Source organism: Centruroides vittatus, unplaced genomic scaffold (assembly GCF_030686945.1).
Source record: "Centruroides vittatus isolate TY-2023 unplaced genomic scaffold, ASM3068694v2 contig_879, whole genome shotgun sequence".
NCBI classification, from domain to species: domain Eukaryota; kingdom Metazoa; phylum Arthropoda; class Arachnida; order Scorpiones; family Buthidae; genus Centruroides; species Centruroides vittatus.
In genome coordinates this window covers 1766968-1792217 of record NW_027122571.1, presented here as the reverse complement: position 1 = coordinate 1792217, position 25250 = coordinate 1766968, and the positions used below count along the sequence as shown (strand labels likewise).

Below are 25250 nucleotides of genomic sequence, written 5' to 3'. Positions count from 1 at the left end.
AGATGAGGATGCCGGTATGTGGTATTAAGTTACATACTAATAACAGACTAATTATAATTTGCATCACGTAAAAATTAATTAACGTTGTAATATTTTCCCCTGTTACTAAGACATATTAAACTTATTAGATATCGATGCCGTCGCATATAAAGTTTTGCGCCGGCATTTTATTATTCAGGGAACTTTATTACTCGCAACTTATATTCCGAATGATTTATTAATAACTATATAAAATACATTTACATAAAATTCCTATTTTCGTGGATTTGAATCGAAGATTGTTTGAATTTTAACAAAATTTTACATTCCAATTTAACAATTCTTCGCATGAAAATAGCCCTTTAGTCTTTTATTAAATCATCAGACAATTAAGAATTTTTTTATTTTTTCTCATATTTTTATAATTTAAATATATATATATATAAAGTATCCATCCAGAACTTGAATTTCTCTAGAAAAATTTTAATTTTAAGATTTGTTCTTAAGAATTTAATGTTTAAATTAATTTTGTAAATTTTACTGCTTTTAAATTGGCATAGTTTCTGTTATTTTCGGTAAAGTTTCATTTCGTAATTGCATCTACTACAGCAGCATTTAATATAATGCACTAGTAAAAAGATCATTGGTAGTACTTCGGTAGCTTACTTCTAGATTGTGTGAACAATCTTATGACAGGGAGATAATAATATTGCGAGTTAAACTAAAAAAAACTCGTTATAGCGAAAATATTATACGCGTAGTTATTACTTTTGTTTTAAAAGAATATCTTTCCTTTCAATTTTTATGGTGCTTCATAGCCCTAGTCATAACGAAGTTGATGTGATAAGCCGAACTGTAACAATGATTATTATTAAATTCTAAGCGTAAATAAGCTTACGTACTGTATAAAAACAATGGTATATATAAATGCATCAAGAAGTTTTCGTTGCTGCAAAAACCAATCTTTCGACATCTAAATCTCTTTATATGGCCCATATAAAATAGAATATAAATGAATGTCGCTCATAACACAAAACTCTAGCTTTGTTATTGGAGCATTTATCTATCGGGTACGTGTCCTTCGTGCTCACCTATTCTATTTATTATGTTGATTATTGTTGTAATCTACACGTAAAACAGCAATTTTTATGTGTAGATTATTCGACATAATCTTTGTTTTGTAATTAAGATTACATCGAGGTGTTATTTCTTAAATGTTTACAGTAAAGTAAATGTTTCGTGTTTACTTACATGAAGATAGAAGTAACATTACAAATGAAATTTTTCATCCATCCTTAAACAGATCTAGAGTATATGCAGTGAAACCTCGATATAACGCTACCATTTTTTCACTTTTGAAATTAGCATTAAATTGAGCGCTAAAATGAAGTACTTCAAGTAGTAAAAATTACACAAAATAATAAGGTATATTCACAAGACTTCATTTTTATAGTTTGAATCGCCTGTTCTGGTAATAACAATGCCGTTTGCGATGTAAAATGTACATTTAGTAATTAACAAATTCCGAAGTATTGTCTATTTTATATTTACGAGGAAGATCTGTATTCAAGTATTCATTAGCGCTTTATGAGGGTGGCGCTATGTCAAAAATTGACTGTGTAAGTTATACTCATTGACAAAAATGTTACGCAACAAGAAAGCATTGGAGTCGAATAAAACTTTATTAGTCCTAACGCTGATAAAATAAGTGATTACAATATTGTTGCAAAGGGTCAATCTTCTGTGGAACAATAATACAATTTAAAGGAATCTTTAGTACCTCGAAGGACCTCTTCTTGCCTGGATATACAGTATGTTATGCGGCGAGGCATGCAGACATACAGGCACCATATGCCATCCTGAGACGATTTTCCCGCAGATGTTGTAGCTGGCGTTCCAGATCCCTCGCACTCGTAGATGGCCAAAGCTAGCGTCCCATTTATTGCCACAACTACTTTTGGTCGACAAATCTGGAGACCGACCAGACAAAGTAAACGTGGCAATGTGGAGGAGACATTCGACTGTTATACAAAATGGCTCCCCAGACTAGCATGCCAACAGAAGGGCAGCAGTATGCCGCTCGACAGTAAAGGTGGAATGAAAGCGCTCACTAGTGGTTCTCCACAAAAATGGGATTCATTGTTAAAGACGATACGCTACCAGTCCGTAGCAGTCCATGCTTTTAGCACTCCGACATTGTCGGCTTTGTTTTAACAGAAAAGCATGCTTTTCTGTTAAAACAAAGCCGACAATGTCGGAGTGCTAAAAGCCAGTTGTGTAATGGTTACCATACATGCAAATTTACATTTGCTAGTCCCCGAGAATGGTACAGGAAGTGATAAGGTTCTGTAGCAAGGCTTCCGTCTATTTCTGGATGATGCTATTGCTGTTCGTATCTGCCTTACGATCAGAGGATTTTCTCTCCTGGTGGTTCCAGAGCCTGCCCATCGTAAACGTGCGCTCTCACGTATCTTCTGCCCCAACACTTCTTAAGAATCAGATCAGAACGGCCAAATGGCGGGCAAACGGCCACCCTGCTTCCCTCAGCGCGACGATGCAGCCTTTCTCAAACTGTGTCAACTGTGTATAATGTCTTTGCGTCGCACAGACATGCTTGTCGTTCGAAGCAAGCAACAACAAGTACGTTGAAAATTCTGAACATTGACCTTTACGAGGTTTTTCGTGGGATACTGGAGTCGCGATTTGAAGGCAGTCTAGTGGCATTATCTGGCGTGCAATCAGACCACAACTGTAATCATGTACATAACTGTCTTAGACATGGCTGTATGATGAGTTTTGCAGTAATCGGATAATTGTATCTGAATGCATAACTCTTGACAATGAGTGCATAATTTTTCTTGAATCTTTCTTCTCTTTAACGGACATAATCGAACTGATAAGTATCAAAAATAAAATTCGTTTCATCGGCATTACAGTATAATAATTATTATTAGATTGCACAAATAATTTAATTTCATATACTAATTAATCAATCAATGTTTATATAATTAATAAACGATATTTTGTTTTTGAATATTTGAAGATAATAATTCTACAAAATTTCTGTAATTCTAAGAATGAGATTTTTTCTAATCAATGAGAATCGTTAATGTTATATGAATTATTTAACTTAGTATTCTAAACAAGTGCACTAATTATTATCACGGCAATTCGTGGCAAGATGAAAACTTAGATCTAACGTAACTGATATCTTTATATTGATTCTACTTATCCAGTAAATTCTTTCTTGTTGTATTGTTTCATTTCTTATATGATACTAACTTATATTTGTCCGAAATTTCTTGGAATCTACTCAGCAATTCTCTATCTCTTTCTACTATTATTTGTATATATATATATTTTTTTTTTATTATGCAAGTGTCTAGCCCATATGCCTCTTTATTACGTTAGTCTTTTGATGATATCTGTTGCAGGATTCAATTAGTTGTTTTCATATCTCTTCTTGTTATTGATCTTTCCATTTCCGTCTGCTGTACACGTAATTTGTTTTCCTCGAACATTTATGATTCTCATCCATATTGTAAGGATGACACCTGTTTATAAATTTTCATTTCACGATTTCGGAGTAGATTATTGATGTCATAAACGTTTCTTTGAAATTCTTTTTTTCTTTTTTAATTTTAAATGTTAACTTAAAACATTATTTAGGTCCTTCGCCTCAATGTAGACAATTGTAGCAGTCAATAGGTAATATATACAGAGAAGCGGAGGTAAAGAAAATCCTAGCAACAGGAAACATTAAGACAACATAACTAACACTTTAATTATAAAAAATATAAACACATTTATATATTATTATTTTTTTACAAGTTTTTATGTATTGAAAATACATAAATTATAATCATCGTAATGTCTAATTACGAGAGTAAAACTTAACATTTCACATTTATTATAATTATAGAAAGTAATTTATGTGTAAATGGTTTAATACAAACATCCTCTTTATTTAAAAAAAAAAAAAAAACATTCATATTTATCTTTGCCTAAGGATAATTGAAGGCCTAGTGATGTTTCTAACAATTTCATTTAAAAAATAAGAATGTAAATGATCTTATTCATTAAGGCATTAAACCTACACTATTATTTAAAAGTGAATTTATTTTGATTATTTAATTCAATTTTATTTTATAACTTAACAACATTGCATCTTATTAACTATGTCCTATTTACACACAATTAAATAATTATATCATTATTATATAAACAATTTTAATATTAAACACGCATCATACTTTTAAAAGTGGAATGCAAATATTAATATGAGTAAATGTAAACACTCTTTTAACTGTTTAAATCTCCTATTAACATAATATAAAAATATTTAATTTTTGCTGAAATTTTTTAAAATTAATTCTATAATAAGACGACTTCATTTTGAATTATATCATATAGAAATAAATACGTCATTTTTTTTAGCTCGATTTTCTTCTTTAAAATATATTTCTCTGAGAGTTTCTTATTATTTATTTCTAATTTAAATGCGTGGAAGGTTTATTTTTATAATTAACTATTCATTTTCTTTATATTTTTGCGATATAAATATACGATAGAAATAAAATTGAAGTAAGATCATTTCAATTTTATTTCACTCATCCATTTTTAATTCTGTACTGCAAAAGATATTAAAAGGAAATTCAATCCGTTCTTTATTTGGATCATAACTTTTTAACAAAGAAAAATAATAATAATAAAAAAAATCCTATCAAAAAGAAACGTGATATACTGATACTGATGACCACCCGATTTAACTTATTGAAAATATTTAACCTAAATTTCCTGCTTTATTTTCTTTTTTCTTCAATAAAATTGATAAAAAAAATTATAATAGAAGACCTAACAACTGACATTTATCTTAATAATCCTGATTCTGGAATAGAAAGATGGAAATTTATTTTTATTAAAGAAGATTAAAGCGCCTGTTTCTGACTTGAAATTAGAAACTTTCTTTACAATATTCGAACTTTTGATGACGATCAAAATGTTTCTTAACGTCTAATTTTCTAAAAAAATAATAATAATAATAACTGTATGCTTCTAAATTCAAATAAAATAATCGAAGTAAAAATAATTATTATAAGTTTGTATCATCTGACAAATATTTAAAAATGGAGATTCAAAAAAGTACCGGTAATTCTAATAGACAACGAGCAATTATTTATTGTGACATCGTCACAATGCCGGGCTGCAATTTTTAATTTATTTTATTTAAAATATATGCTCTCCACCTCAAATAGCAATGCCTTGCCCCTGTAAATCATACTTTTCCTTTAACAATAGAGTCGTACCGGTCTTCTATCTAACACCTTTCAGGGGAAATTTTTGAATTGAAATAACATGACGAAATTTTTTAAACAGTATATTTCCTGTTTGTTGCATTTTATTTTAAATACATTATTTTTCTCGTGAAATTCTGTTTTGAAGCTAATGCGCTTCTTAAATTCGAAGCAACATGGTGTGTGTATATATAAAAGTACTGTACATCCATATAACAGATAAAAAAATTCTAAAAATTAAATGTGTTACGTATTTCTTAGTTGCCGTGTTTAAATTACTTTTAATTTTTAAACAAATTGTATATAATTTAAATTAAACCATTTGCATAATATATTTAGACATTATTTTACTCTTATCTCTGTTAATTATCCTCGCCCTTCAATAGTGTTCTTACAGGAAGAATTTAAATCTATTCTAATTAGCCTCCAGTAGTTTATCCTCTGATTTCTATTTATTTATTACTTAAACAATAATCTTAATATTAAAATTAATAATCGATTGTTTTTAACGTCCGATAAAATCATTCAAATTTTATTCTTAAAAGACTTGGAGAATAATTAAAAAATATCGATATTAAGTACATTATGCCCTAAAGATGAAGTTAAAATTTAAATTAAATGAATTTACATTTATACAATTCTGTCTTGTTTTTAATAAAATATATCAAATTATTATTATTTTTTTCTATTAATTTTAATTAATTAAGTTCTGCAATTTTTATTCTCTAACTTTTTCTAAGGATGTTGCAATATGTACTGTACCTTACTATAAGGATGCTTCTATTGCAAGACAGTATCAATTACAATTTTACACCTTTATAAAAAAAAAAATATTATTATATAAATGATTCTAGGACTTTATAGATTCCGCTTTTATATAATACAAGTTTTTTCAATTTATAAAATGTGCAGATGCTGCTACGGTCATAAAATTTCGACATTGCAATATCTCGAAATTCAAACTTTCGACATTGTTAAAATTCGACACCCTAACATCTCGACACTCAAATCTCGACATCCCAATATCATAACATTCAAGAAAAGTCGACACAGGCTTTCACCATGGCTAGATCATCCTCTATCTTCTATAAAGCCAACTGAATTTCAAATATACAAAATTCTGTTTTATTTATAAACCATGGCACTTTGCATCATGAATTTTTTTTCCTTAGATTTTTAAGAAATGAATTATATATAATAATTTTCCTGAATGTTTTATAAACGTTAAATAATTATATTATTAAAAGTGTATATCGTTAGAAATGATATAATTATATTCATTTGAAAGATTTTACAGTTTATCAGAGATCTTTAATATATATATATACAAATGTAACTGAAGATCAAGAGTTGAAAATATCTAGAAATCTTCAATCCTGATCTATTTTGGTTATAAAATTATTTAGAATATAGTACTAAAGAATTGATTTCTATCAATATAAAAATAAATAATTAAAATAAACTGATTTTATTTTAAATTATGAGAACATTTTTATGATTTATTAATTTATTAAAGACTTTATTCAATCATTTTTATGGGTGAACTTTTATGATTTTAATTTACATGCATTATATCTTAATTATTGTTTTTGTTTGTTCACATAATGTTTTACAAGATGTCAGACCTGTAAACTAGCATATGTAGTCTATGATAAACTTGTTTGTCATGTTCTTAAATTAGACATAGAAAATCAATCTTAAAAAATTCACTAAAATTAGAAATTGATTCACAACACTCAAAATATAGTCATATCATTGTTTTTGAAAGAATTGAAATTACATAATTTTTCTTACAAGTTATGCTAATTAGATTGCAATCTATATTTTTAAATATGATATAATACCTTTAATATCCTAACAATATTTATTAGCAATAAACAGGATTTTCATTTAAAAGTTTTATAAACCCATTTTAAACTTATCACACTATTATAATGGAAAATAAAGAAAACAAATTAATTAAATATTTATATTGTCTATAATTAATGGATGTAAAATAATGACAAGTTGAAACAAATATTATTTTTAAGCTTATTGTAAATTTTGCTACTATATTCATTATATGAAATAAACAATTAAATAGCTATTTTTAATTGTTTTCTTGCACTTGCACCAACTTCATGTATATTTATGTTCTCATTATTAATATTTCCTAAATTAATTCTATTGTTTTACTGAAAAAATAGTAATTCCCATGTGAATTTTAATAGATTTTTAAGGCATTTTTATATATAAAGTCTTACAAAGAATTCTAAAACTTCTGTAGCTTTGACTATAAGACACATTTATAATGTATAGCTTACATGCAAAGCGCATTAATAAGTTTCAAAATTTAAGGCCATGAAGCACAGATTTATCTATTATTGTGTTTTAAATAGACGAAATATCGTAGAATCGATACCTTTTTTTAAAAAATCCATTTCTATCTAGATTCAGGGATGTCGTGATTTTGGCAAATTACAAAGTGCCACATATTTATCATATCTGTTATCAAATTTGAATTTTCTCGACTCATTTCATTAATGTTTACGTTATTTTTATCAATTTCTAAATTGAAATTATAATTGATACGTTTCATTAATGAAACTTAATATTTTGAGTAATTAATTTTTCAATTCTCAGTCGGAGTAATCAACTTTTGGGATGTATTCGTCTATAAAATTCGTAGAAAATCTTGTTTTTCTTATATATTATGATATTTATTTGTAATGATTCTTATAACTTAAGTCTAACTTCAAACAATTATATTGAAATGGTTCGCTTTATCATAGTTTAAGACATCTTAACGATGGTGAATATGAGATTTTGGTTGAGTTTAGTAGAGAATTGCTAGCATTTTTCTATCCATTTTCGAGTTTTATATAAAAATATATACATATTTAGAAGGCAGACTTTTTACTCTAAGTAAATATTATGTCGTTCTTCTTTATTATGAATGTAGAATTTACAGAAAGCTTTTAAATATATTTTCTGTGATAACAAGACGATATTACCGAAGAAATGGCGATATTGCAATTTATGTTGGAAACGTGTAGGCCTATAAAATTTAATTTCGTATCGTAAGTTTTCAGATTGTTTAAATAAAATACGCAAGATGTTTTAGTTCACGAAAAAAATTTTAAAAAAAATTTAATATCAAAATTGGAGAATCCTGATCCAAAGTTGAATAATTCTATATTTGTTTCCTAATAGCTAATTTGAATTAAATCTACGTGAATGTCTTCAACGTGTAATCAATAGCCATAACAGGGATTTATCACATCTTATCATAAACTTTAATAAGAAGGGCGTATCCTACAAATAATTGTACCAATTTATCTTTCTTAATATTTTTTATTATTGATTTTACATTTCAAATACACTCTATTTGATTATTTAATTTCATCATTAATTATATTACAATTTTCTATTGTAAGTTAATTTTGTATAAATATATTTAGCTTTTTTAACTATCTTCTCAAAGATAAAGGCGGGATCATGCTTAATACTCGAATTGATAGTAACGTTTGTTAAAAATAATTTTCTGGTGATTTATAAAAGAATTTTTTCTATTTTAGAATTGGAGCACTGATGTAAAAATCTAATTAGGCAATAATTTTTCTCTTTCCTATCATTAGTATATTAATTTGAAGTTTATGAATGACTTTTTCTATGTTTTTGCATGTAAATATATGTCATTTAAATAATAATAATATAAAATATTTTAACCTAATAGAACTTAAATCTATTTTTATAATAGAAAATTTCCTGAAACTGTCATTACTACAATCATTATAATTTTTCTTTGTTTTATTTCATTCGTAATTTTAACTGAAATCGTTATAAAGTAGAAGTATATTTTAAGCATTACGTAACTATTGCTTACATATACGAAAAGATATATTGCGCCTATATATAAATACAGTATGTACAGTACTTTCAATAGCACTCGCTCTTGTAATTTCACATTATATTCATTAAATTTTAAATTGCTATCAATCTTTTTAATAAATTGTTTATTGAAATGTAATACGGATAATGATGCGATCTATTTTAAATCAATAAAAATACAATAGAAAAACCTTTGAGTTAATCGAGGTTTACATGTTTATGATTCTGAAGTTGAATCATCTATCATGCTTTAAATAGCTCGTTTATATAATCTTAGGTTTTAAAAATCTAAGCACAAAATAAAAATGATTTATTAAGAATTTTATATATTAAAGATTTATAAAATCTTACATAATCATGATTAATTTACAGTATATTTATATCTAATATTCTACAAAAAAAAGGTCATATAATAGTAGATGTCAGAGCTTAATTGATGTGTTAATTCTACACGACAGCACATTAATGAATAGTTGAGCTACAAATATATTAATATTTTGTATTTTTTGATAATTATATAAAAAGTACATGTTATAAAATATATATAATAAGCCTATTTCTATTTTTTATCAGACTATTTTTATGAGATTAAATATAATTTATAGAATGATTCTAAGTTTTTATAACTATTGCAAAGATAACTTTTTGTGATATTTAGCTATTTCTATGATGTATCAGCAACTTTTAATTATTTCGATCTCAGATCTTATCTTTGAAATTCGATTGTCTAAAACTTTTAGGAGAAATTAGATTGAAAAGAAAATGAAGAGAGAGATTTTCTTTCACTTTCCAATTTACTTCAAATTTTAAAGTTTTACCAAAATTCGCTTCGATTTCCACCACGAAAGAAATTGTCGTCCCTTCTTTTCGATGAAGCTTATCTTTTGGATATTTCTGTATCAGTAATTATTAATACATGATTCTAACTCAAATGAAAAATATGATTCTAGCTCAACTCCAAAGTTACTACATAGAATTTCCGCTAACTGTCTTATTTTACTTCTTAGCTATTATTTAATTTATCTATTTCGGATTACGTAAAACAAACTGTAATTTCCGAGAAATTTCATCACAATTCAGGCTTCATACTCTCTTCAAACGAATGCGAACTGTCAAGATTCATGTTTTGCCCATTTTTCCATTTCGAAAGACTAAAATGTTCTTTAAGGGGATTGCCCTTTACAAATGTTAGGATTTTTACGCTTATTGTTGAAGTAATTTATATTTTCTCTTAAATGATGTAGCTTATGTTTGATTAAAGTGATCTTGACAGAACTCATTTAAGTGAACGATGATCTTTGAAGCTCTTTTCTTAGGTAATCCTCTGTTATTGCGATTAACAACATCCTCCAATATCAATGTTTTAATTTCGTATTTGTCATATATGTACTTCAGTAACAAGTGAAGAAAAATTGATAGATTCTGGTCGTTCAAAAATGATAAACATTATGTCATTACCCAATCTTCCATCAATATCAAACGGTATCATCCAGTTGATTCGATGAAATAGATTTTTTAAATGGAACTTAAGAATGATGAATATTACTGAAGTACTTATAAAAATTGAAATAAGCTATCGCTAATGTCTAGGCTATAACTTTAATACTTAATTTTACCCAAAATTTGTTGAATAAATAAACAAATTTATCTGCTTCGGAATCAAATTTACACCATAGAATTTTAATGTGCTTATTTAAATGATCGAGTTTTTTTCTTTTAATCTTTATAAATTAAGCTATTGTGTTGAGTTAAGATACGATCTAATGCTACTCGAGATGATCTATCTTTTCTTTATTTTTTTCTAATACAGAGATAATTTTTGAATGACACCATTGGATATGGATAATAAATTATCATCTGAGACAAAGAGTACGTGTCATTTGGATTTTACATGCCATGTATTCTTTGTAATTCTGATTAGCAATTCTTTCTTTCTTCACAGCACAAAAGAAGAGATCAATCACAGTTTGATTATGAAGCATGGCCCAAAAACTCAATCATGCTTGATCATGTTTGTTTATTTATAATTAAACAATTTACTATAATATTGTTGACAATCAGATTTGTCGATTTGTTAAATCTTTACAACCTATTTTTGTAAAGTGTCCTAATTATACGTTAAATAAATTATTATTTTCTTTACATCGCATGCTTTCCTATAAAAAGGACAGTAAATGTTTCCATATTTACTGTCTTATAAAAACTATATCCAAATTCAACAAAGATAGTCTATATACATTGTTTATCAAAAATTATTTTACTTTCATACTTCACTAATACAGTATCTTTTTTGATTATAAATTGTTCTAATTAACTCATTTGATAAATGAATTTATTCATTTGTACACTGTTATTTGAATTTGTTCAAGAACTTATGCTTAATACGTTCCAAAGTAGTTTATTCTGTTGAGGTGCGATATAACGAATATGTAACCTATATTATTTGTTAATATGTCAACTTATATGCAAGGCTATAGTGGAGGGTTTACACTATCGCATAAGAATAGTATGTTCTCTATTTATACGACTTTGTAGTCGACCTTCTGCTGAGTTTACGACTACATCAGTGCTTATAAGTCAAATTTTCAGCATTCTAAATAACTTATTTTAACTATGAAAAACAACCTATTAAGAGTAATAATAAATATACAATCTTATTTAAATTTATATATTCTAAACCTTGCATTAATATCAAAAATTTCCAGATTTCTTTCTATTGTTATATTAACAAATCTAATTAATTTCTTATGATTAAAACCAAGCAAATTTTTGAAAATGGAGTTAAAGTATTACTTCTCTTCTATTTATAAGTTGTCATAATATATATATATAAAAGTTTAAAATACATTTATTTGCAACTGAATAACGTTATGAAATATTTTATAATGATATTCATTTAAAGATTTTTCACTTTAGAAAAATCCATGATGGAATACTTCCTTGGGCTTTATATAGATGCGAATGACTATTGATGTCGATAAGCTCCAATTAATTCAATCGATCCGAAAACTCCTACCTCGTATCTTATCTAAATCTCGGCCTTCATCCCTGAAAATATTCATCGTATTCTCTCCCGCTTAAAGATTTTCACAAAGCGTCCAGAATTTTAATTAAATAAAAAAAAATAATAATAATAAATAAAATAAATATGAAGAATAATATTTAATTTAACTCGGAGATAATTAAAATTAGTTGAAAAAATAAATATATATAAGCTAGTTCTCTCAAGCAGATAATTGGATGACACATTTAAAGGATATACTGACTCACTAGTAGTTAGTCTGCCCTGTCTTATTGGCTAATGGAAGAAGTGATGTAGATGCCTGGACATCACCAGACACAAGCCAATAGACGTTATGGCGACAAACTTTGTCTTTTCCTCCCGACATTAATTGTAATTAGTGTCACCCGCACCTGCATGGCTTTCTTGCATGGAGAGTGTGCCCCGAGGTGAAGTCGACTTTAAGGAACAAATCGAAATGCGAATTTTATGTGCTTACCTTAATGCAAGGAAAAGTAAATAATTATCTAGCTTCGTTATTGCTCATTACGAGTTAGACGTTAAAATCTATTATATTACTTAACGTAATAGATTTTTGACTTTAGGAAAATTGAGATTTCGAAAGAACTTTCTGAGTTTTTCCGGTTTTAAATTTTGAAATTTAGGAAAAGAGAAGCAAAATGTGACTGGTTTCTTTAATGGTGAAGAGAAAATCGAATTTTAATGTTAAAGGTAAAGCGAGGAACATTTTCTTAAAAGGAAGCTTCAATTTTTTTGGTACTGAAGGTGAAAAGATATCAGAAATTTTTTTTTTTTTTTAAGTGTATTTTACAGAGTTTTAAATTTCTTCCCGTTTTAAAAAGAAAATATGAAGCCTCCTTTTATATTCTAAAACAGAATTTTAAGATTGAAATTCCTTAATACGATAATATGAAGCTTTAAAATTCTTTCATAGTTATGAATGTTTGAAATTTCTTATAAACAGGGGGAAAAAAGTGTTAGAAGTTTAGTCATAAATACGAGAATAAAACTTTTATAAAACTTGCATCGAGTTTATGTGTTTTACTAAATACGTAATCCGTTCCCCCCTGCCGGTGACATCCGTGTTGAAACGCTAACTGTATTAATATTGCTGTATTAATCTTGGATGGTCATTTATCAAAATGGCTTCTAATGACAGAAATGAATAATAATTTAATTTTATTTATCCAGAAGGGTAATGGTTTAAATAAGTTTTCAATCAACATGATTACCCTTTAGGCGTTAAGGGCCTCACAATGTCTCACATTAAGGATGCTAAGTGGTAAGTTTGAGCCCTGTCGTACGTAGCTGTGTTTGATTAATGAACTTCATAAATTTTTCATGTAGCGTCACAGAATTAAAGATGCTGCCTAATGAAATAAACCAACTGGAGTGACAGTCCACACCGGAGTAATTCGTTATTGGATCTATTCCTACTAAATTGTCCTCTTCTCTTCCTTCTTAAATATTCTCAATCGTTAAAGTTAATGAGACGAACAGGATATGAAGCAAAAAAATAAAAATAAAAATAAAAATGTTTAAGGATTTGTGAAAAATGTTATTTTTACTCGTGTTCTTGCTTTACCGATCGTCATTTATCACTTATTTTTTTAACCCCATTCTTTTGTTTGTTTAAATGGTAATTACTTTCGAGACAAACTCGATACTTTTCAAACATTGCTCGGTGCTAAACATGTTTACATTTTTTTTTTTTAATTATTATTTTTTTTTTTTAAATTCTACTTACCACTGCTGGGAGCTGGCCAGGCAACACGGTTTGCAACGGCAACTGTTGCATCAGAGCATTCTTCAGGGCCAGATGGGTTCTACCATTGGCCAGTAACTGGTCCTTCAAGTGTTGAGGCGGGTGGAAGTATTTACAAGGTGGTTTCTCCCTATTGCAACGACCCTAAAAAAGAAAGATAAAAATCAATTTAAATCATTTTTTAATCAAGTTTTAAAAATAGTTTTATATTTAAAAATTTGCTGCGTGTTTTTAAATTCCTATAGAGAAAAAAAATTGGATATTTTAAAAGGAAGATTATATAATCTGTTGCGATTATACTATTTAAAACATTTGGCTACGTGCAGAAAAGTGGAAAAAAAAAAAGAAAAGAAAAACTTTGTTAGATCTCTTCCCAGAAAGTTTATCAATATAAGAAAAAAGGAAGAATCTTTTGCAGCAATTAACCGAACTTCGTCAAAGAATAAATTTAGCTCATGGAGCAGAAATCTGAAAGTGTGTATAAAAGGAACCGATCCATCTTCCTTCCATCTCGTCACGTGATCACTTCTCAGAAATTCGATTCCACTCATTATTCTCTCCTTAATAGTTAATTTATTCCAATCCAACCGCGTAATATATTTAATTTTTCTTTTTCTTCAGTCTTCTTACTTCACGAATAACTCTATCATTATTCGCTGATGTAATTAACTTCAAGTTGCCAGAGAAAACAAGATTGATCACTCAACGCAGCCCCTTGCGGTGAAAAGCTATGAAAAAGAACACCCCTATTGTGAAGAGAAGGACGATAAATCAAGGAGAAAACGATAGATTTTTAAACGTTTTCAAAACCCTTCCACTCACTATACGATCGCATTACTCTTTACTCCCCGGAAAAAAAAAAACAAAATATAATAATAATAATATCTCTTTTTCTTTCTCGGGGGAGAAGATGCATTAAACTAAAACATCAAGTGGGTTCACGTGATCGAACATGTTGCTGCGGCAACACTGACGTCATCTACATGGGTCAGGTGATCGACAACGTTTTCCTGCACTTACTCTCGAATGAACGTAATCTGATTTTGTACCGATTTTCCAGATTTACTATTTTATTTTAGTCTCAACTTTCACTTCTCTTTAAAGATGAAACGGCAATTTCTTCTTTTCCTTATAGTTTTGGACACATTACGATTTGAAACTTTATATTGTAGCAAGTTAATTATTTCCCCCCCTCGTAAAATTTTACGGTAACAACCGTTAGTTAATACAATGTTCCAAACAAAGTTACACGGCTTGGGTTTCTGTAAGATTCTTCTAAAATATAATTTAAAAAAAAAAAAATAATACATTGGTGTAATGGTTATGTAGGCACGTTTAAATTTCGAACTAAATCTGAATTGTAGCCGCGGAGTTAATTAAATAAACGTACAGACATACACCAGGACGTTGCAGATAATCAAATGTTTTTTTTTCTTTTTCTTTTTTTTACAAATTGAAATGTTTATGTTAAGAATGCAAATTAGGCTGTTGGGCGGTTCGATTCTTTTCTTTTCAAAGAGTAAAAGTAATTGAATAATTAAGAAGTAAAGGGGGAGGAAGAGGAAGAAATCTTATCAAAAAAAGAAACATAAGTTGACTAATTCTGTTTAAAAATATTCACAGGAGACATGGAAATTTCCATTATCTTACATACCGACAATGAAAGTCCCCAGAGGACAAAGTGTGCAATCAGCTATCTACAGAAAAAAAAAGGAAAAAGTCATTTTCTCAATTTACGGTGATGACTTTCAGATCCGTATATTTTGGTCAGAGCGAGTAAAGTAGCACTTTACATTCAAGCCAGTCACCCTTACATTCTCCGAGCCAGACCTTCTATTGATTTTAGAGAAGTCTTTCTCCCCTAGGGGTTGCAGAGGAACTAGCTGATGTGGCGAAAACTCTTTTCCTTTGCCGATGATTCAAACTTACTTCCGGAGGAATAGAATGATGGCAAAATTATTTTGTTAATTGCAAGAAAATCCCTAGGCCAAGCGAACACAATCTTCTTTGGCAATTTTTCCTCTAGCGGAAATATCAAATTGCTTTAGCTTCTTTATTCGGGCGAGAATGACTGGGATGTTGGCTCTTTCTTTCTACGATGTTTAAGCATTGCTTTGCCATCCCCAGAGTCTAGAATGGAGCCAGGACCACTTTAAGAAGATAGTTTCCAGGCTTAGGAATAGATTTTCACCGAAAATATATTTTAAAAAACGCTTCTTTAAACCTTATTTAAAGCTTCTCGTTTTTTAGGATTCTCTTAATAGGTTCCGTAAAAAAAGAAAAACAACAAAAAAAAACGGCAACTTAGCGAATAAGGTCGGGAACCGACACGTCTTTTAATATCCTCGAGGGGAAAACAACACTTGTTATTTAGTAAATTTAACTTCTCCCTTCTTCCGTGCGAAAGTTTCTTTTTGCTTCATTTTTTTCTTATTCCTCTTTGGTTCTTTCGCAGAGTAGAACAGACGTCATTTCCTGTTGACAAACGAACAAGACATGGAAGAACAGATGTCGCAAAAGTCGTAAACGCTCTAACATCTGGATAAATCGCGGAAGTTCAAAGTTTTGTATCGCTCATAGACACGAAAGAGGAAAAGTATTACAAATTACGCGGGTCAACAAAAATATGGCTTGATCAGCAAATCGATATAAAAATTGCCAGATGTCCAATTAAGTAAAAGCGAAAGAAGAAAATCGATTATCACCATTTTAATCATCGACATTTTGACTTCAAAATTTCTATTGGACAAGTATTTTACCGTGGTTTTTCTTTAATAAAAAAAAAAACAGCCGTCATTCCTACCGATAATTAAATAAATAGCTTGTGCGTGTTTATTATTTTATAAAACATGGAAAAGTTTTTCGTTCCGTATTTAAATATAAATTAATAAAATAATACAATTAAATTGATTATCCGTCTTACTAGCATAAAGCATTACAAGATTTTACAGTCTATATATTTATTAAATATATGTAATAAATGAAAATTTATAAATTTATTGAATCAATGGAGAATAAAATAACAGCGGTACAGTACATTCAATAAAACAGAACATTTTATATAATAAATGTTTAATATATAACATTAAATCTACACAAACGAATTAATTCGATTAACCAAAATAACTACCGCTTTTAATTAATTAGATTTTCTCAAAAATACAATTCTTCTAAATTAAAAAGAAATCTTTAATCAACTTTAATACGTTGAATTTAGTTAAAACTAGGCGGTCAAATGCGACTATTATCATCCAAACACGGCATTTTATGGTATAAGAATTGCAAAGTTTCGTGTGAATGCAATATGCTTGAAAGTGCAGTAGCGAAAGGTGGAGCCGGAAGCAACCTGACTTGCCGAAATTGTTTAATAATGAAGCACTGGCTGAAATTAATATGCCGAAGTAAATTTTTGGTATTTAAACGCTGACTATTTGTCGTAATTTCCTTCAATCTTTCCCTTTCTAGAATTAATTTTTATTTATTTTTGAAGTGTTCTTTTTTTAAAAGTTCTTTACAAATTAATTTAAATGAAGTAGGAGGTTGGTAAGATAAGAGAGCAGCTTTCAAAATTCCATTAAAAATTCAAAATGAACTCCTGCGTATTATTATTCAGCGATGAGAAGCATTTAAAAAATTCAAAACCCGATAATAATAAGCTTTTGTTTCAAACCTTTGCATATTCGATCAAAGTGCGGCTTCTTAATTTTTTTCCTCGCTCCTTCCTCTTTATCTTCTTAAATATACAAAGATTTAAATATTTCTATTTAGGAAAGTAAAAAATTTTCAGCAGCAGAGAAATTTTTGAAAGGTTGAAAAATGATAAATCGTTCATATATGGAAAATAATAGAGGACCAATTTGTAAAAAAAGAAGTTAAAGCCATACTTGCGAAGGAACCGTTTAAAATGGAGATTATCCGGCCGAAAAGAAGCAGCAAAATACATAAAATGATAGATTTCTTTGTGTGGAAATGCTCACATAAAGGGTCTTGTATACCTTCAATTAAACCATTGTAGTAAATTTAGATAAGACCTTTAGAAAACTGAGTAATAAGACGAAAGTGTAAGTAGGTCTTGCAGCATTTCTAAAGTAAACTAAGACGGCTTTCCATGGCAATTTTCGGAGTTAGTTTTTGGTCATATCGCTAAATCGCTTTAAAAAATACTTACAGATAAATAACGTTAAGGGGAGAAGCGCAGTTATTCTGTCGCCAGAGATCACGAAACGTGACGTCGGTATTAAATCGTCGAATTTTCATCTCCTTTGAGGCAATCCGTCTCTATCTACGGTCAGGTGGAAGGAGAATTTACTTATTTATCGACGGTGGGGGACGAAAAAGAAGTTTATAACCGCCATAAAAAAGAAGCAGCGAATCAACTTATACTGTGTCTACACATCCACAACATGCAGTAGATATAACTTAGGAAATTTTAAAACTTTGCCAAAACTTTTTTTCTTTTATTTTTCTTTTTTCCTGCTCGCTTTTCTTTCTCTAACGTCATCGATGATGATAATTTATAGCTGATGTAGTAACAACCTTTTTCACCGGCGCGAAGACACCGCCGAGCTATAATTCAAAGCATTATCATCTCTCTCTTTGTTGCTTTTCTAATATTCCGATTCCTCTTGTATTTCCTCATACACAAGCAAATGCTTTCCTTAATGGCATTTATACTCCATTCTCCGTATTTTCGCCAATTTTACCGACCATTCTGCAATCGTATTCGTGACCTCCTTCCACACAGAAGTTAGTAATTCCGCCTCCAGATGGCGGTACCGCTAGCGTGGTACCGGCGTGTCCCCCCGATAAGTTACATCACGGCTAATCAACCCGTGGATTGTCTACCCGAAAATGAACAGTTGGAATTAAGTCAGTTAGCGGCAAGTGGCCTTCTCCGTCAGGAATGTAGACATTCGCAACCCGGAACGCCTATCAGGTAGACATACAGGTGGAGTTGACACCATCGGCTAATATCGAGTGAAGCCATGCAGTCTCACCCGCCCGTCTAGCCCCAGGCGCCGTCTGGACGTTCTCGGTGCCGTCGTCATGGCGACCGTCACGTGCTTGACCACGCTGTCGCCTCTCCTCTACCCCTGACGGACGGGAGTGAAAAATGTGTTAGCGACTGTTCCCTGGAGGACTGCCCAACACCGGGTTTTTACAGCTGCCGATGAGATTTTCTTCGTCTCTACATCATATTGGAATTTATTTATTTTTTTTATTTCCTCCGCAAGGCCCTTTGATTACAAGGGGCCTTCTCGGTGTCGCGGGAATATCGCGCGCGCCACGAAATTTTATTGGCAAAAACACGAAAAATTCGGCCGTTTAGCGAAATAAAACGTGGAAAATTAATTAAATTTTAGTACAGGGAAAACATTCGAATGGAAAGAATGCGTCGAACAAAAAAAAATAAATAAATTTAAACGCTGATACTTCTATAAACGTAACGTAAACAAGAGCGCTTCGCGGTAATCACCCTAGCTTATGTTTTTAAAAAAGTAATAATAAATAAGGCAGGAAAAAATAAGTCTGAAACTATGTAACTCTTCGGCCCGGCATTTCCGCGAATATTCGCTCGAAATGACTTAAATATTGGAATGAAGGCCGCATCCCAGAACTACTAGGCAAGCGTGACTTACGAAACTTGTACAGATTTAAATTAAACAAAGTTAAAAATAAGTGAAAGGTCCTTTCAAAATAAACACAATATTCGGAATTCCTATTTACTTGAACTTTTACTCCATTTGGATACTTTCTTTTCCATGTGGAATAACTCAATCTGGTTGGTGACGAGGTTCGATGGTAAAACTCTCAGCCACGTTCCTGACTATCACATCTCTTCTGGCTTTACTTAACCGTTAAAGCAGTTTGACCGTTCTTATCTACGCTCCATTTATTTTTTTGTCCTTTTTTTTGCGCCTTTTAAACTTAGATGCAGTTTGGGATGGAGATACACTTGTTTTTATATAAGTTCTAGGAAACGATGCGGCCTTTTGGGAACGGCGTTAAGAACTCTTCGAGATATTCCATAACGCAGATCCTTTCAGTAAAAATCGGTGCTGTGAAAGTCGAGAGGATTTTAAAATGGGCCTAGATTAATTAAAAATATTAAAGAGAGGAAGCGAACGAAAAGAAAAGAGTTAGGCTGTGCGTGTGATTTGAAATGCTTTTTTCTAGAGGAAATTTTCGATACGTAATCCAAACGGGAAGTGGAATTCAATAAATTGTGTACTTAGAAAATAAATAGTGGCAAACGAAACTAAAAATGGAAGAGTCTCCCCCGTCGACCTAAAATACCGGGTTATAAATCGAAAAGGATGCTGTAAAAGCGAAAAGCACACAAAATTTCGACAGTTGACAACTGTTTGGAGAAAGATGGAGAAGAGCAAGTAAGACGACAGAAAAGCGGGAAAAATTCTGTGATCGGAGTCTTCGGCACTCCACCATTAATTTTCACTTCACGGCCAACACATCGGAGTAAACCAGGAGCGTTAGAGCGAATAATTGATTGTTGGAAACTGGGTCTCGCTTGGCTGCGGTTGTACTTGTCTATCTTTGCTGCACTTCAACCTTTTCCGAGGAGCTGATCTTGTAATTTGACTCAAGTTCGAATTTTCGTCTAATAAAAGCGTTTGGTGAAGTGGCCGACGGATATGTGAAAATTGATGATACGGTGATGAAGTTAGCAATCTAATAAAAGCGTTTTATTAGTTGTGTTAGCGAAAAGTTGACCATCTCGTCATTAATAAGGGAATTAATATTCTTATAAAGTTTTCGCTTGGCTTGCGATTTTCCAATTGGATGGAGAGCTATAAAGAAAACTTGGAAGTGAAAATGGAAAAAAGAAGTAATACGGAGATCAGAAATGTGAATAGTAATATGGAAAAGGAAAATATAGGAATATGGCGAAGAACAAAAGCTCGGTGAAGCATCAGATAGGTGAAAAATGCTGTGAAGAGAAATCCATTATATCCACACACAACGAATGTAAATGCAAACTGCACAACGGATGCACAGTCCCAGACCTATCCTAGCAGCAGGCTGAGACATGATAGAAGTGCTCGTATTGCCTGAAGATAAACCAGAAACGGACTGTCTCTGACACGCGAACAATATGGCAAGTGGAATCTTGACAATAAATTATTCGATAGTCTGTCAAATTACGTGTCCTTTATATTGTAAGATCGGTTTGCATTTTTATAAAGAAGCAACCTCTGCCGTACCCTCTATAATTTCCTCTTCCGTGTCTCTAACAGGATGGATATCTCTTTCTTCTTTCCACTAAGGAGTCAGCAAGACACAAATCAGACAAGATAATGTCTGATTAATTCGCGAGAGGGACTGTGTACGTGACATTACCGCCGCCATCTTATCGTCACTGGAGCTTTTCTGTGCAGCACAATTGGTTCTTATCCTCCATCCGACCCTTCTATCAGATAAAAGTCAATTGTCCCATCTTCCGTCTCATTGTCCTCAAATCTGTCATTTTGGACACGACAGAAAGATATCATCTAGAGAGAAAGGAAATCAGCTTTACTTCTCCAATTGTCTAATAAAAAAGGAAAGACATTTACAAGTCAAAAGCTCTACGATTCGACCATGTTAATTGGTATAACTCGACTATTAATTATTTATAGAATTCAATTCTTCACGAAATAGAAAGATGTCGTCCGGTCTAGAATCGCTGCAGCATCCGTTCCAAGAAGAGAGAAATAGCATCTCTCTGTCAGAAGGATGGATTTTTTTCTTTTGTTTACTTCCTAAAGATATCTAAACAGGAAGGAGAGCGTGTCTATATCTTTCGTCGAGCGGGTTTTAACCATAACATTTCCATGGAGACAATTAATACCTTAAATCGAATTACGAGACACTTATGTTTCTGGCACATTAATTTGCTATCTTTATCCCAAGTCCGCCACAAACGACAAAGAAGTGTCCTAGCAGGAAGCGATGTTTGCCAAGCTTCCCTTCTTTCATTACGATTGACCAGAGTCCATTAGGTGCCACTTAACTGTGCCGCCCGCTGGTCTGGCCAACAGAAAGCGAAACCTATTAAGGGAATGATGGTCTTGATAGTAAATAGTAGTTGTACCCATAGTAGCAATGGAAATGGAATTTAACTGCTTTACAACAGCCATTGGCAAATATGCAAATCTGAATGCAATTAATACGGAAATTATATTAGTTACTTGCTATTTTAATGTTAGTGTATCTGTAACTAATAATTTATGACAAATTACGTGTGACTTTATGCCGAGTTTGTCGGAAATAAACTGAAGTGATGTTCTCACCCGGTTTGAAAAGCAAACCCAAAGTTTCATTGGTGCTATTGGGAAAGAAATGAGATAAGGTAAAGAATGGAAGAGGATACGGTTTTCCCTTTCCTCTATTTTTTCTGTTTTATTATTACTCGGGCTCGCTCCCTATTCCCTATACTCCCATTTTTTCTCCTATTATGCTCGCTGTTTCGCCTTTATTTATTATTATTTTTGTTTTTTGCTCGTAAAATAATATACAGAAAAGAAAGGTAAGAATATAAGGAATAATAATAGAAAAGAATTATCGCAACAATAAAATATAAACATAGATCTAGTTTAACAAGAAGTTCAGAATGAAAAAAAAATTTAAAGCGTTATAAGAAAAACAATCATAAAAAGTTATCATATAAATATAACTCTAGCTTGTAGGCGTAATTAAAAGAATTAAATCGGGCGTAATCATTCAAGCAAAACTATTTCAAAACACTTTAAAAGATTAGGATTAAAAGAGAAAGACGTAAGATGGAGAATAAAAGAGGGAGAAGAGACCCCCAATGGGTAGAGGCGGTGATAACATTTTGTTTGCAGTGGAGTCAGATGTTATGACTCGATCGATTTTAGGTGCTGATTATTCCCCTTGTTAGATGAGGTAGTGGTGAAGGGTGGACTGCAGCCATTGACTTCTATGCCTGCCACGAAGATGGATGGTGGGCGACACACATCAATAAAGCGGCCCCTTCCATCTAAATGATGCCACGGACACCGCCTGGGTCCCGCAACAGTTGTCCTTACTAAAACAGATACCATCTACAATACTACGCTATTGTTGCCGAAACATGACACTACATCGACAATATTTTTCAATATTTTTATAACAACCAACTAACGATCTCTAACGAGCACTGGCGGCGATATTAAAATAAAATTAGAAGTTTCAATGCTCTTCTTTGCTACTTCCAGTAGAAATTTATAAATTCTGATTTCAAATAAAAATAGACCCGAATATATTATTATATACTCTTATTTTGTTCCATATAATTTTTTCTAGATTATACGAATCAGAATCTTAAGAAAATTAATATCGAATTTCTTATTTCTTTAAGGGACTCTTCTATTGTTATTTATGGATCGATATTTCGGATTGCACTTCAGGATCGACTCTTTTCTCTAGAAACCGGTTCGAAATGAATTACAGGCAGAAAAATTAATCAGTTTGTAAATTTAAACAATCAACCAACAAATTAAAAATTTCTAGGAAATGAAAAAAAAAAGTTATAGAATGACTTTTTGCCCAGATTTTATTCATTAATCTAAAAAATTTCATGTATCAATTTATTAAATTTATCATTTTATTACGATTTTACCTATCAAAATAGCCTTGGGAGCAATGCTTCGGGCTGTTATCCTTTAATATTTGAATAATCAATTAAATCGAGCCTATATAAATAGAATTATAGAAATTACAAGTAAGGTAAAGCTTAGTGAAAATATCAAGTATTTTTTTAAATAATTGATCTTAACAGAATTATCCCTTCTCCAAATCCAAACAAAGGATTCTATATCATTCGAACAACAAACGTTTTGAGAGTAAGCCAGAAAAAGTAAAGGTTTAATACTTTTAAAGATGGTGCGGAGCACTTTTTATTCAGATAAATGTCGAATGTAAAAAGAATTCTCGCTTTCTAACTATAATGGCATTAGTAAAACAAACAGAATTTTTTTTAGAGCACGTTAAAAGGGCAAAGTAATAAACAGTAAAATAGAAAATTCGTCGCTACAAACCACACCCTTCCTGAATTATTAACACGTTTAATACGCACTAAATCGCTAATAACAAAAACATTCATTAACATAGAAAGGATATAAAGTAAAAAGTAGAAAAAAGGGAGTCATTCCGTTACTCTCCCCTTACATAAACACGACGGAGGAGGATTTACTCGGTTGCAATGTCAGGTTCGCTGACCCGACAGCGTCTGACAACTTCAGTCTTCTAGGTGAGGCCAGAACACTCGGAGAATGCGAAACAGTTACATGCCAACGTAATCTTACTCGTTCCGCGTAACTGCCACTATACAATTGTAATAAAAACAGCGTTAGCCAGACTTGACATCATCATTTCTTATCTGCCGGCAAGAATAGGCATAAGGCCGAAGAAAATTGCTAATGAGAATGACTCACTAACTATTCTCATCTACCGATCCAAAATAAAAAAGGAAAAGCTCGGATGTAGTTCGAACCTATTAATGTCAACGCTCGTCACGTAACTAGTGACGTCTGAGGATGATATATTTATTTACACAGCTCCTACTCTCCTAGCATAAATCTGTACGGAAATAACCAGGAATGCACTCGAAATGCCTAAAGATAGAACCGTTAGATTTTCATTACGTGTTGTAAATTAAGCAATTCTTCGTAGTTTGGACGTGTGATGAAAAGCCGTTTGGCCTTCTCGTTGTCCACATTTCTCTCTTGGTCCTCTCTTCTTTCGACTTTTCGTCACTTTCTCTCCGATACGTTCTACTTTGATTAGCATCGTCCACGGATGATGGGAAAGTTTCCTTCTCCGCCCAAAATTAGTCTTCGTTCTTTGATGTTATTTTTGGAACGAAAGAAGAGCGAGACTCCCACCAACCAATAGAAAAACCAAAGCTATTTTCAATTATTTGGCTAAGTACATTCTAAATAATTTCCCGTGCAAAATGCGCTTTTTTTTATGTACGTTATTTATCTCTGTAACGAAAATCTTAACTCGCTTCTTCATTTAGAAAATAGTTTTAAAAATAATTTGAATGGTTTCTTTATTTAAAATCAAGAAAGTCGTTTCATTAATACAGCATTTTCTTCCTTTAATCGCTAAAGAAATACAATAATTGAGATTTCTTCGCAGTTTTAGCAGCATTGAAATGTAATGATATTTTAGCAAAATTGGTTAATTTATTTACATTATTTATAAACTGATTTTTAAATAATTTCCATTCAGAAGAGGAAGAAATCGACGAGTAAATAAATAATTACGATATTATAAAACAGCTAAAATTAAGCTTCTTACTCGATAATAAAAT

General features: G+C 30.9%; 1 protein-coding gene across 3 annotated transcripts in view; it reads right to left on the bottom strand.

The window, feature by feature from the left end:
- LOC136983253 (protein muscleblind-like) overlaps positions 1-25250 on the bottom strand; it is a 136504-nt gene that overhangs the window by 35387 nt on the left and 75867 nt on the right. For all 3 annotated transcript variants that reach the window (XM_067279957.1, XM_067279956.1, XM_067279959.1), the window contains exon 3: positions 13913-14074. In XM_067279957.1, the coding sequence (XP_067136058.1) occupies positions 13913-14074 (162 nt within the window). The remainder of the gene's footprint in view (positions 1-13912; positions 14075-25250) is intronic.